At 42.7% G+C, this 12,015-nt stretch overlaps 1 protein-coding gene across 2 annotated transcripts; it reads left to right on the forward strand.

Moving 5' to 3' along the window:
- Window positions 1-1,463: 1,463 nt before the first annotated feature.
- LOC124118471 lies at window positions 1,464-11,539 on the forward strand. Of its 2 annotated transcripts, none has more exons than XM_046480584.2 (9): window positions 1,464-1,639; window positions 2,494-2,570; window positions 3,532-3,609; window positions 4,897-4,956; window positions 6,552-6,611; window positions 6,791-6,856; window positions 8,055-8,353; window positions 9,326-9,430; window positions 10,587-11,539. In XM_046480584.2, the coding sequence occupies exons 2-9, from the start codon at window positions 2,531-2,533 to the stop codon at window positions 11,139-11,141; spliced, it is 1,263 nt and encodes a 420-aa protein (XP_046336540.2). In that variant the 5' UTR covers window positions 1,464-1,639; window positions 2,494-2,530; the 3' UTR covers window positions 11,142-11,539. The 2 variants fall into 2 exon arrangements, with proteins under 2 accessions (XP_046336540.2, XP_046336541.2); XM_046480585.2 differs by having other exon boundaries at window positions 2,501-2,570.
- The last annotated feature ends 476 nt before the right edge of the window (window positions 11,540-12,015 follow it).

Genomic DNA, 12,015 nt, shown 5'->3' on the forward strand with positions numbered 1-12,015 from the left:
TAGGCATTACTGAAATACTATTCAAATCGGTGTTAAACATAGGTGATTCCCAAATTTGTACTTTGTAAGAATTTTTTTTATTTGCTGTTCTTTTGGCGTTCAGTACATTTGTTAACGTTGTCTTGTAAATATTTTATGTCCGTTTTAATTGCCCCAGGTTCTACTTTGATAAATATGAGGTATCAATACTTCTGGGCGAATCAATATTACGTTTGAAGGAATGAAACTTCTAGCGCAGCTAAGAATTGATGCATCGCGCAGAGAGAAGTACAAAGCTCCATCACAGTATATAAGAATTTTGCTATGTTTTACGTATAGATGTGCATATCAGGTAACGTGTTGAGGTACTACACAACTGTGGCACCCATCCTCCCACTCGAGTCCTGTAAAACTGAAGAGCAGGTAGAACATAACTGTCGGATCGGTATTAATATATTTTCCCGGCGGCGTCAGTAAAAATCTTGCCCTTATTAACTACCGTACCGTTTTTGGACCAGTGCAGTACCTGTTCCAAGAAGCAAAGATGACATATGGCCGTCACGGCAGCCATATTGAAAATCCCTTCTTTCCAAACTGTCATTAAATTTAGTATATGTGTGTTAATGTAGTGTGTTGTTTAGTGGGGCACAACGCAATTGTTTAGTTAAGTTTTTGTTTGATATTGTGAACTGACCTTGATTTGTGCTTTGCACGAAGACCATGTATATACTTCAATTTTGTCAATATGTATTCTGTGTTTTGTGAAAGTCGATCTTTACCCCTGAAACTGCTGAAATAATGTAGCTGACACGGCTGTTTCTTGCATTGATGGTTCTACTATACTCACATGAACTGATGTGATTGTTATTTTTTTCTGTCTCTAAAATAAATTTATCAAAAGTTTAAACCAAACGTTTCAGAGAGCATGCAACTTGGCAATCACTTAATTACCTCATTGATTCTTTGACAAGAAAGACGATGGACAAGTATCGCAAAACAGGCAATGAAGATATAGGAAGAAGGTTTTTAAAAAGTGTCTATAGTCACCTTGTGAACCATGTACGAAAGACGTATTTAAGAAAACAACATGTTTTACTTTTCCAATGGACCCGTGAAGATCCAATGTAGAATAGGTCTTCAGCAACCCATGCTTGCCGTAAAAGGCGACTATGCTTGTCGTAAGAGGCGACTAACGGGATCGGGTGGTCAAGCTCGCATACTTGGTTGATGCATGTCATCGTTCCCAATTGCGTGGATCCATGTTCATGATTTCAATCACTAGAGTGTCTTGTCCAGTCTCGATTATTTACGCCGTCATATAGCTGGAATATTGCTGAGTGCGGCGTTTAAACAACAAATAAACAAAAAGTTTCCAATGATCTCCGTCTGATACATGATGCATTTTATTTGCCTGATCAGATACTGTTATCTTAATCGTAACAACAGGCTGCAAACTTGTCAAGGCAAGAGAGCACGTGCGACAGAAGCTGCACGAGCTGCACGAGCTGCACGTGTTGTTTGCCTCTTCAATGCCACGTCAGCTGCTACGAGAGGAGAATCGTGTTGTGTCTTGTCGGGCCCTGAAAACACAATTCGCGATATCGACTTTCACTGTTTGGTTTCCTTTTAAGCGTTAACATTTACAGGAAACATATACTTGGTGAGTATTGTTAAACTTATTGATTTGACGAATACACCATTTAGTTTTGAAATGCACAACGACACATACTTGTTACACATATATTGTTATACAAAAAGTGCGAGTGGCGGTGCTACCGGTAGCGCGTTTCATAGTAACATTACGTTATGGATATAACATTTACAATATTAGCAATTTGACACGTTGTCTTGCTTTTTTCTCTTCAAGTACGCTTATCTGTCTATGTTTGGTCGATGATCTGTCATTATCCGAAGACCCGGGTTCGATTACCGACATGGGTACAATGTGTGAACCGAAGACCCGGGTTCGATTACCAACATGGGTACAATGTGTGAAGCCAAATTCTTGTGTCCCCGTGATATAACTGGAAGATTGCTAAAAGCGGCGTAAAACCATACTCACTCACTTATTATCCATTTCCGCCGCTCACCCTACCTTTCAACCATGAAGATGACGCCACGCTATTGTTGTATTCAGAGCCGATTTTTCACTGGCTTTTCTGAACTAGCATTTTAACAAGTAAATCTGACACAGCTATAGATCAGCAGAGAAATTATATATAAACCACAACATGGTTTTAGTCAGAGAAATTACTCGAATCTCTTGATTCCGGAAGCAGATTTTCATGATTTCTCTGTTACGTAGCTGCTAGAAGCAAATAATACTGTTCATAGCACGCTTGAGTCGGGTCGTGAAAAAACCCGACTCAAAATAGCATGTCCCTTTCACACTACAACAGTAAATTGTATCCAGGGGAAATTACTCCGTTTGAACACATCGGATATTGATAACAACGTAAATCTCCTGGTAAACATGTACTTCCACAATGATACTTAAGGTATTTATGTTTCAAGTTTACAGGTGGCTGTGTTTAAACAGTGTTGTTACACTATGCACGAGTTGAGGATGGCGGCATGCAAGACAAAAGCAGGTTAAGTGGCTTTCATCGGTGTCGTTGCTATTCACGATGAAGATGTTAATATTGCATGATTTGCTTTGTCTACTATATGCACATCTTCCCGAGGCAAGAGAGTTAACTGACTTTAAAAGTCCAGTTTCCACCCTTCCCGAACTAGGCTGGAATTCCTGGGCTCGATCGTAGCGCCACCAGTGGCTATTACGAGTTATGTCCTTTCTATGACTCTCCTATTGACCAATCAGATTCAACCTCTCGTATCACTTGCATTTGCTTCCAACCAAAAGGTGGCGCCCAGTCAACACGATCTGATTGATAATCAAGATCTATATTGTGATAAAACGAGTCTTACATCGCGAAGTGCCTCAAATCACGTGAGCACCTTGATTAAAAGCATGAAAAGATTTAGACAAAATCTGCTGACAACGAGTTAGCGGTGCAAATGCTTTGCAAATCCTGCAGTGGACCGAAATCTGCATGACACTTTAGGAACCTTGCATAGACTCGTTAGTCCAGCCAAAATATAACTCCATCATACCAGCCTAGTTCGGCAAGGGTGGAAACTGGTCTTTTATAGTCAGCTAACTCACTTGCCTCGGGAAGATGCTATATGCAAAATATGTCCTCTATCAATGTGTTGTATGTAAACAGAATTTATCGATTATCGCATTTCACCTCTGCACAATACTATATCATCGGATGGTTCCTCGGTATCTGCGCGTTGTGCTATTGTCTTCACGCAATAGCCCATTCTTAGACTGACAAAGTACGATTTTATGAAATGCAGACAAACTAAAGTTGAAATAACAGTCATTCGATGGACATTGTTGCGATCACAAGGCGAGCCGGCGGTTGGGTATCTGTTATCTGTTGTTCGTTTTGGCCTGGGACCGTTTATCACTTTGCATGTCGCCGCTTCGGCTGATTCGCTACTAAACTACGGTCTAAAACCTCGTTCACTCACTCACTCTTTCAGCTTCTGTCGTCGTGATGATCCTGTCGCTATATATGATCATCCAGGAGCACATCTGGGCTCAAATAACTCCATATGTTAGTAAGTATCTGGAACACTTCTCCACATGTCTACCTTGCATCTGGGGCGGTCGAGTAGCCTAGTGGTTAAAGCGTTCGCTCGTCACGCCGAAGACCCGGGTTCGATTCCCGACATGGGTACAATGTGTGAAGCCCATTTCTGGTGTCCCCCGCCGTGATATTGCTGGAATATTGCTAAAAGCGGCGTAAAACCTCACTCACTCACTCACTCACTACCTTGCATCTCCCCGATGACCCGGGTGGCCCAGTCTCATATGCGCTCCTTGGGCATTCCAGACACCTATAATCGTGGGTTTCGAATCCCAGATTATTTTTATAGGTTTGTCAGGTTTGTACCGAGGCGGTGGAATAGCCTAGTGGTAGCTCGTCACGCGGAAGACTCGGGTTCTGGCCGACATTGGTACAATGTGTGAAGCCCATTTCTGGTGTTCCCGTTATGATCCAGTGATATTGCCAAAAGCGGCGTAAATCCATGCTGACTCTAACATTCAGGTTTGCTAGTGGGCTTCATCACACTGCAGGGGCGGTCGGGTAGCCTTGTGGTTAAAGCGTTCGCTCGTCACGCCGAAGACCCGGGTTCGATTCCCGACATGGGTACAATGTATGAAGCCCATTTCTGGTGTCCCCCGCCGTGATATTGCTGGAATATTGCTAAAAGCGGCGTAAAACCATACCCACTCACTCACTCATTCATCACACTGCAACACACTGGGCTTTCCTACCACATCATAACTGAAAAATATACCCGTTGTTAGAATTGGTCTTCAGCAACCCATGCTTGTCGTAAAAGATGACTAACGGGATCGGGTGACAATGGTAAGCTCGCTGCCTTGGTTAATGCATGTTATCGTACACCAATTGCGTGGATAGATGCTCATGATGTCAATCACTGGATTATCTCAGACTCCATTATTTACAGACCGCCGTCATATAACTGGAATATTGCTGAGTGCGGCGTTAAACAACAAACAAACAACTGAAAAGGGCGTTAAACCACACTCACTTCTTCACGCATTAACATATCCACAGTGTCTCTGGTTGTTTGTCAAGCCGACTGAATTAGGGATTGGATGGTCTCAATGTTTGACCTGATATGGTCTCATTGTTTGACCTGATATTGTCGTCGTTCCCCGATGGTTTAGATCATTGCTTGTGATTCTTCTGGTTTGCCAGACCCTGGCCGACATTATTTAGCTGGACTGATAACACCAGCGTTAAACAACATTCTGTGACCACTCATGTCGCAATCACAGGCATTCTGTAGTTCAGGCCTACATGTACTTTACAGCGTTCTCGGGCACCGTGGAATTGTCCAACCGTGAAATACTATGGGAACCAAAAAGACCAGGTAAGTACATGCGATGTTGATTTTGAATGTTATGCTAAAAAATTAATATCTTTGCGCAAACAATATATATAACCAATTATATGTGGTTTTGTGAATAGAGCGTCTGTAGAGAGAGCGGAAGGTTGGTGGTTCGATTCCCGGTCGAGTCATTCCGAAAGACGTTAAGAGATGGTACTTGTTGTTGCCCTTGGCATTAAGGGGATGAAACAAGGATTGGTCGGTTCTGAGTCAGGACACTGTCTAAGTAGGCTATTTATGTTATACTGCTGCATGTTATCTCAGTGGGCTAGCACTATTACCGATCTTACCAGTACAGCTATCTACATGCAATAATCTTGAACGCGACGTTCACCTCACCTTAGAAATGCCATGCTTATATACCATCAGTGTGAAACCTTATTGACCCAGCAGCATTGGCTGGTCGTGAGAGCCGACAAAATAGACCGCGTGATTAGGCTGAAAGTTGGTCCTCACACCAAGACGGCGTGGATTGTTGCTCATATTATCAGTCATTGGATCGTCTGATCCAGACTCGATTATTTATAGGTCGCCGTCATCTACCTCCAATATTGCTGAGGGCGGTGTTAAACAACGCACGTTTGTATTTACCAGCTATAATAGGAGGGTGTGGTTTGATTAAAGGGGCGGCTCTTCGTATTGTTCACCTTTGCACACATTTATTTGTCTGATGATATGTCTTTGTCTGATGACATGTCTTTGTGTTTGTGAAGCATGTTTAGATTCATGATGAAAACAAGGTATTCCACAGTTTTCTTAAACGAGCCAAGGATGTAGGACATAATGTCAATGTTGATTTTGTTGATGGTTCTGTACTACTGGCTGGTACAGAAATGAGTGTCAACCAAGCGAAGTACCATATCAAATCTGCCCAGACTAAAGGATTTTCAAGGATTTTCAAGGATTTTCGAAATTACGTGCAGTGTGTTGAGAAGTTGTGTGATTTTGCATCAAAACGTAAATTTGAAATATAGCATATGTCTGTGGATGTCCAGCTTGGCAAAAACACACTATCTTAAGCGACATGATGGAATGGCTTGATCATTTTATTACCGTCTTCGCCATGCTTGTGGTTTTGACACAGAGGTCCATCCATGGTACGACCCAGAATATGTAGAGGGCGTCATGGAAAATGATAAATGCAACAGACCTATTCAGGCCCCAAAATCATTTGTATTATTTGAATGTCACGCTTGCATCCCAAGTACAAAGTTGTCCGACTCCCCATTGTTCTCGGTGCCGTAGAGTTTTTTTCCTCCCAATCTGTTGACTGACATTGGGAGAGTACCCGTGTTTGCTGCCAGGAAAACAGCCCTTCTGACAATCTGGGTAATGCAGAAAGCTGCAGTGTTGGGGAGTCTTCACAATCTCCGAAAAGTTCAGGGTGGGTTTGTCTAGGCAGCGCTTCCTGGGAGAAGTCCCATTCGCTGTCTGGGCTGCGTGTAGAGGGGACAAGGGCCCTGAGCTGATGATGAGCAAACCCTTTTTGCTGCATTTTTTAATTTTAATCTGAAAATAATAATAATAATAATAATAATGTAAACAAAAGATGTATTTACACTATTATAATGTTTCAGTTGCCTTAGAAACCGTCACTTTTGAAGCTCTGCTAAAAGACTACACAAAGAAATTGAAAGGTAATGCATGAAAGGTATAATGAACTTCAACAACTATCTGAATGAGGCGATCTTAGTCTTAACATTTAACTAAAATAAAGTAAACTAACGACCGTGAAACGAGCTATAAATTCAGTGACACCTAAACACCAGCTTTTTCCAATAGTACTTCCAGTTATTTTCCAGTGTTGTTGTTGCAGATATACAAACTTCAGGGCTGTGGAGAAAGAATATAGTGAAACCATGCGATGAAGAGATACATCCAGGTATATCATGCAGAACCCCCACAGTATGACAGAATCCTGCATGTATCACAGAACGAACATTGTTTGACAGAATTCACATGGTACGACTGCACCTCGTGGTAAGACAGATGCATACATGTTCGACAAAACCTCATTGTATGACAGATGCATCCATGTACGACATCATCTCATTGTATGACAGATGCATCCATGTACGACAGCACCTCATTGTATGACAGATGCATCCATGTACGACACAACCTCATTGTATGACAGATGCATCCATGTACGACATCATCTCATTGTATGACAGATGCATCCATGTACGACAGCACCTCATTGTATGACAGATGCATCCATGTACGACAGAACCTCATTGTATGACAGATGCATCCATGTACGACATCATCTCATTGTATGACAGATGCATCCATGTACGACACAACCTCATTGTATGACAGATGCATCCATGTACGACATCATCTCATTGTATGACAGATGCATCCATGTACGACACAACCTCATTGTATGACAGATGCATCCATGTACGACACAACCTCATTGTATGACAGATGCATCCATGTACGACAGCACCTCATTGTATGACAGATGCATCCATGTACGACACAACCTCATTGTATGACAGATGCATCCATGTACGACACAACCTCATTGTATGACAGATGCATCCATGTACGACAGAACCTCATTGTATGACATATGCATCCATGTACGACACAACCTCATCTTACGACAGCACCTTATGGCCGGTCAGCATCTCATGGCAGGACACATCTCTAACGGTACGACATAACTCTCATAACAGGACAGAACAATGAAGGTATGACAGAACCATCCACATGTGACGGTCTTATGGCATGACAGAGCTATCCCTGTGCGACTGAACCGTTAAGGTATGTCAGAACCTCATGATATGACAAAGCTCACGTTACGACAGAACCCTCAGGGTATAACAGCTCTCATAGTATGACAGGACACTTATTGTACGACAGCATATCATGGTATGAAATTGCTCGGGTATTGTTGATGACGGTGATGTGACCCTCACATATCCCCATAGGCAACGCTCGGGGGAGTTTGGTACCAATTCAATGATTTAGGGGCATAATCTGTCGCTCGCTCTATGTTCAGTAAAGTGTATCCCAATCTGTATTAGTTAAACCGGTGTGTAAGTACGTTCATCTCGCTATGTCCCCAGGCTGGGCTTGTGTTGAGTCCTCCTGTCCTCGACCCCAGCCTACAACACCCGAGGACAACCTTAGAAGTGTCTTGTCCACCATGTCGGACCTCAACCACCAGCATCTCAGCCTCATGCTGGGGCTATTCCCAGAACCCCCCTCGGGCAAAAGAGTCATGTTCGTCAGTGCAGCGTCCAAAAACCACTACCATGAGTCACAGGGTCTGATGAGGAATCTCCATCAGAACGTCTTCCCCTACATCAGCAACTACACATTCGTGTATTACGACCTCGGACTGTTGCCAGAGCAACGTAAAAAGGTGAAAATATCAATGGATCTTCAAGAAAGGTCTGATTGTAGGGACTATCCAGATGTTTGTATTGTGTTAAGTATTATGGACACCGGTGAAAACTATATCTCCCGGACGCCTTGACATGCACGTTGAAACAATTGACCAATATGTGATCAAATAGTGAATTATTCGTGACACCCGGTGTACCCTGATCAAGAGAGTTTGCGCGATTGTATCTCAAAAGTCGTTGACATTGGACAATTATTCAACTACATATCATATCGTCCATATATCTAAAGCATAGAGGGCTGTCGGGTAGCCTAGTGGTTAAAGCGTTTGCTCGTCACGCCGAAGACCCCGGCTCGATTCCCGACATGGGTACAATGTGTGAAGCCCATTTCTGGTGTCCCCCGCCGTGATATTGCTGGAACATTGCTAAAAGCGGCGTAAACCCTCCCTCCCTCACTCACTCACTCACTCACTCACTCTAAAGCATAAGTTAAACTTCTTGGTCCAATTCCTGTGTTTTCAATTTGCCAAATTGAATCGAAGCAATTATTCCGATTAACATATGCATACAGAACCACATCAGCATGAAGGGGAACACAACTGACGCCCATTGCGATGCACTGCCATTTCACAGAGATGTTATCTGTGGGAAGTCCAGCATTTCACGACTGTTTGCTCTGGCGCTCGGCATTAAGGGGCCAAACAAAGACTGGTCGGCTCGGAGTCAGTATGCTGTGTCTGAGTGGGGTTTTCATGTTTAACTGCGGCTAGCAATCTAAATCGGCATCAGTCAAGCAGCCAAACACACACACACGTGCATTCACGTCGCTATATAAGTGGAATAAGCTTAGACGCGCCGTTATATCCAGTTTCACCTCACCTCGCCTATTAATACGAAGTTGACGAGAAAGGACAGAAAGATGTTTCTAAATCACGAGGTTGTTTCAGTTTCAGTTTCTGTTTCAGTTGCTTTCCTTAAATCTTTTTCAGATTGAAAAACATTGTCGTTGTGAAGTTCGGAAGTTCCCACAGAAGTACATGCCGCTCAGACTCCAGAACCTAGGCTGTTTCGCGTGGAAGCCGTTCATTATACAGGTACTATAACTGGTGGTGCCCGATTAATGGGATCGTAGCTCATGACTTTAGTCACTGGTTTGCCGGGATCTTATTCGAACATTTACACCTGAGACAGATGAAATATTGCTGACTGCGGCGTTAAACAACATTGGTCTACTCTCTCCGGCCTTCATATAGCTGACAGCAGTCGGCACAATAATGAGTGGATCATTCAAGAGTTGACGGCAATCGGCACAGAAATAATGCGCCTGTGACAGCAAATGCTGAAATGACAGTTTGTATTGGGAGGTAGTCGATAAAACTGAACATGCATTCTCATATTACACTGTAAGATGGCCTATGTTTTTTCAGAGACAAAACACCCCACGATTTTATCATATTCTAAACAGCCGGATGGTATACACCATTTCTTTTATGGTAGCAAAATATGAAAAGGTAAATGGTTATTCGTTGGTCTTGTAGTTGATACGGTTATCATAGGCGATATTACATGCATCACATCAATTAGTATCTCGTAACGAGTAAGCCAAGTAACGTTTTGTAATTCTTTTGGTTAAATCCAGTCATCATCTGTATGCTTTCTTTTGCCCTGCACTTTAGACTAGATTAATAGTATCAAATACGAGTACATCATTTTGATAGAGAACCTTCCCAAGAATTCCCCCATTCATTACTGAACGATTCTAATGCAGATTTATCATCCAGGGACATGGTTGACCCAGTCGTCTACAGCGCTGCAATTCACTGTGCAGAGTTGCGTCCCTTGGGCATGCTAAAACACTTTTGTTTATGATCGTGGGTTCGACTCCCTTTTCGCCCCGATTATGTTTCTAGTTTTGTCAGCACCACACCCGTCATGGGCGGATACAGCTTTTTGGAAAAGGGGGGTGCACAATTAAGATCTATTTATTGTTTTTTGTGGTAATTTATACAGAAATAAACTTTTAAGATTTTTTTCGAAGTAAAAAGGGGTGGGATGCGCACCATGCCCGTTCTTGTGGGTTTCTCCAAAGTTGTACACGTCTAAGGCCTGAATTAAGATGATCCTCCTTGATATAACTGGAATATTGTTCAAAGCAGCGTTAAACCAAATTCAGCCATTGGAATATTGCTAAAAACGGCGTAAAACCATATTCACTTATTCACTCAATAACATTTCATACCGATATTTTAGGCTAACCTCCCAAAGACAGAAATATTGGTGTGGGTCGACTCGTGCGTCAGGTTCTGGAACAAGACCGTTCCCCACCTGCTGAAAGACGTGGAGAGACGAGGCATTGTCACCTTCGGCAGCAACTACTCCGTTGCCCAACACACAATGAAGGAAACGGTCGCCTACATGAAGGAGGACACTTGCAGTCTGACTCCCGTCCCAGAGGATCAGGGAGGGTTCCTGCTATTCCACAACGAGCAGTGGATACGAGAGGCAGTTATCAAACCCTGGGTAGCATGTGCTATGAGTTCCAAGTGCATGTGCCCTCGACATTCAAGTCACATGAAAAGATGCAACGTCAAAGTCCGAAAGTACAATAAGTGTCATCGGTTTGACCAGTCGGTAATCAACATCATACTACACAAACTGTTTCGCGGGCACGGACGTAGCTTTTACTCCCCATTCAACGAGCGTCCAAATGTGACGTTTGCACGTGGAGGGAATGATGACTATTTTGGGGAACTTGACAGATCTTCACACATCATATGTAAAACACTGGGAATCAGTGGATGTTAAAGTTCAGGTACATCAGCCTTACTGCATTGTTTAGTTTAAGGACCAGTATTTTAGGACCAATTTTAATTTGATTTTTTGTTATTAACATTATTGACATTGTGTGATTATTTTTATGTACGCAGAGATGATGATTTTTCACCGTTATATTATTTTATTACGTTTGACGGCATGTGTATATTTTTTGCTCTTTGTTATATTGTTGTTATTAAGCTCTGAGCGGAAAGCAGTACTTGTCCATGGTTGTGTGACTTGATGTTTCATAGGGGCTTGGTGGCCCTGTCGTGGAAGAGTTGCGTCCCTTGGGCACGCGAGCAAACACATGATCGTGGGTTCGAATTCCGGTTCGCCCTGATTATGTGGTTTGTCAGCACCAGACCCGTAGGTTTCAACAAAGTGGTAAACGTCTAAGAACTGCATTACTTCGGGATTTCCTCCCATATTAAGCTGACACGCAGTGACATGGCTGAAATACTGGTCGAAGCGGCGTTAAACCCAACTCACTCACTCACTCTGTTGAAACATCCGTGGGCGGTGCCCGTGGGGTAGTCTAGTGTTAAATAGCTCCCTTGTCACCAAAGGTTTCGATATCCCGTAGCTGGTACAACGCGTGAAGTTAAACCAACATTAAAATGTTATCGATTTCACCCAAACTTTGTTTAATTGCTAGATGTTGTGGTATAACGCTTGTAGGTTGACCTTAAGAGACGCTACAGGGGATTGTAACAAAAACATTAGCAGCAACAAGATGAACACACCAAATTCATTCGAAGTGAATTCAATCATTTACTATAAATATCCTTCTAAAATTATACACTCATCTCAAGCCGATACATTTTATCACATAATGAGATACCGATGGAAGCAGACGACAAGC

The sequence above is a fragment of the Haliotis rufescens genome, unplaced genomic scaffold, assembly GCF_023055435.1.
Source record: "Haliotis rufescens isolate VD_foot unplaced genomic scaffold, xgHalRufe1.0.p SCAF_1, whole genome shotgun sequence".
In the NCBI taxonomy this organism is placed as follows: domain Eukaryota; kingdom Metazoa; phylum Mollusca; class Gastropoda; order Lepetellida; family Haliotidae; genus Haliotis; species Haliotis rufescens.

Bases quoted from the DNA above. Each gene is read 5' to 3' on its own strand.
- LOC124118471 (XM_046480584.2), top strand. From the start codon at position 2,531: ATGCACGAGTTGAGGATGGCGGCATGCAAGACAAAAGCAG. The intron at 2,571-3,531 runs GTTAAGTGGCTT...TCACTCTTTCAG, and splicing joins GGCATGCAAGACAAAAGCAG to CTTCTGTCGTCGTGATGATC. The intron at 4,957-6,551 runs GTAAGTACATGC...ATAATGTTTCAG, and splicing joins ATGGGAACCAAAAAGACCAG to TTGCCTTAGAAACCGTCACT.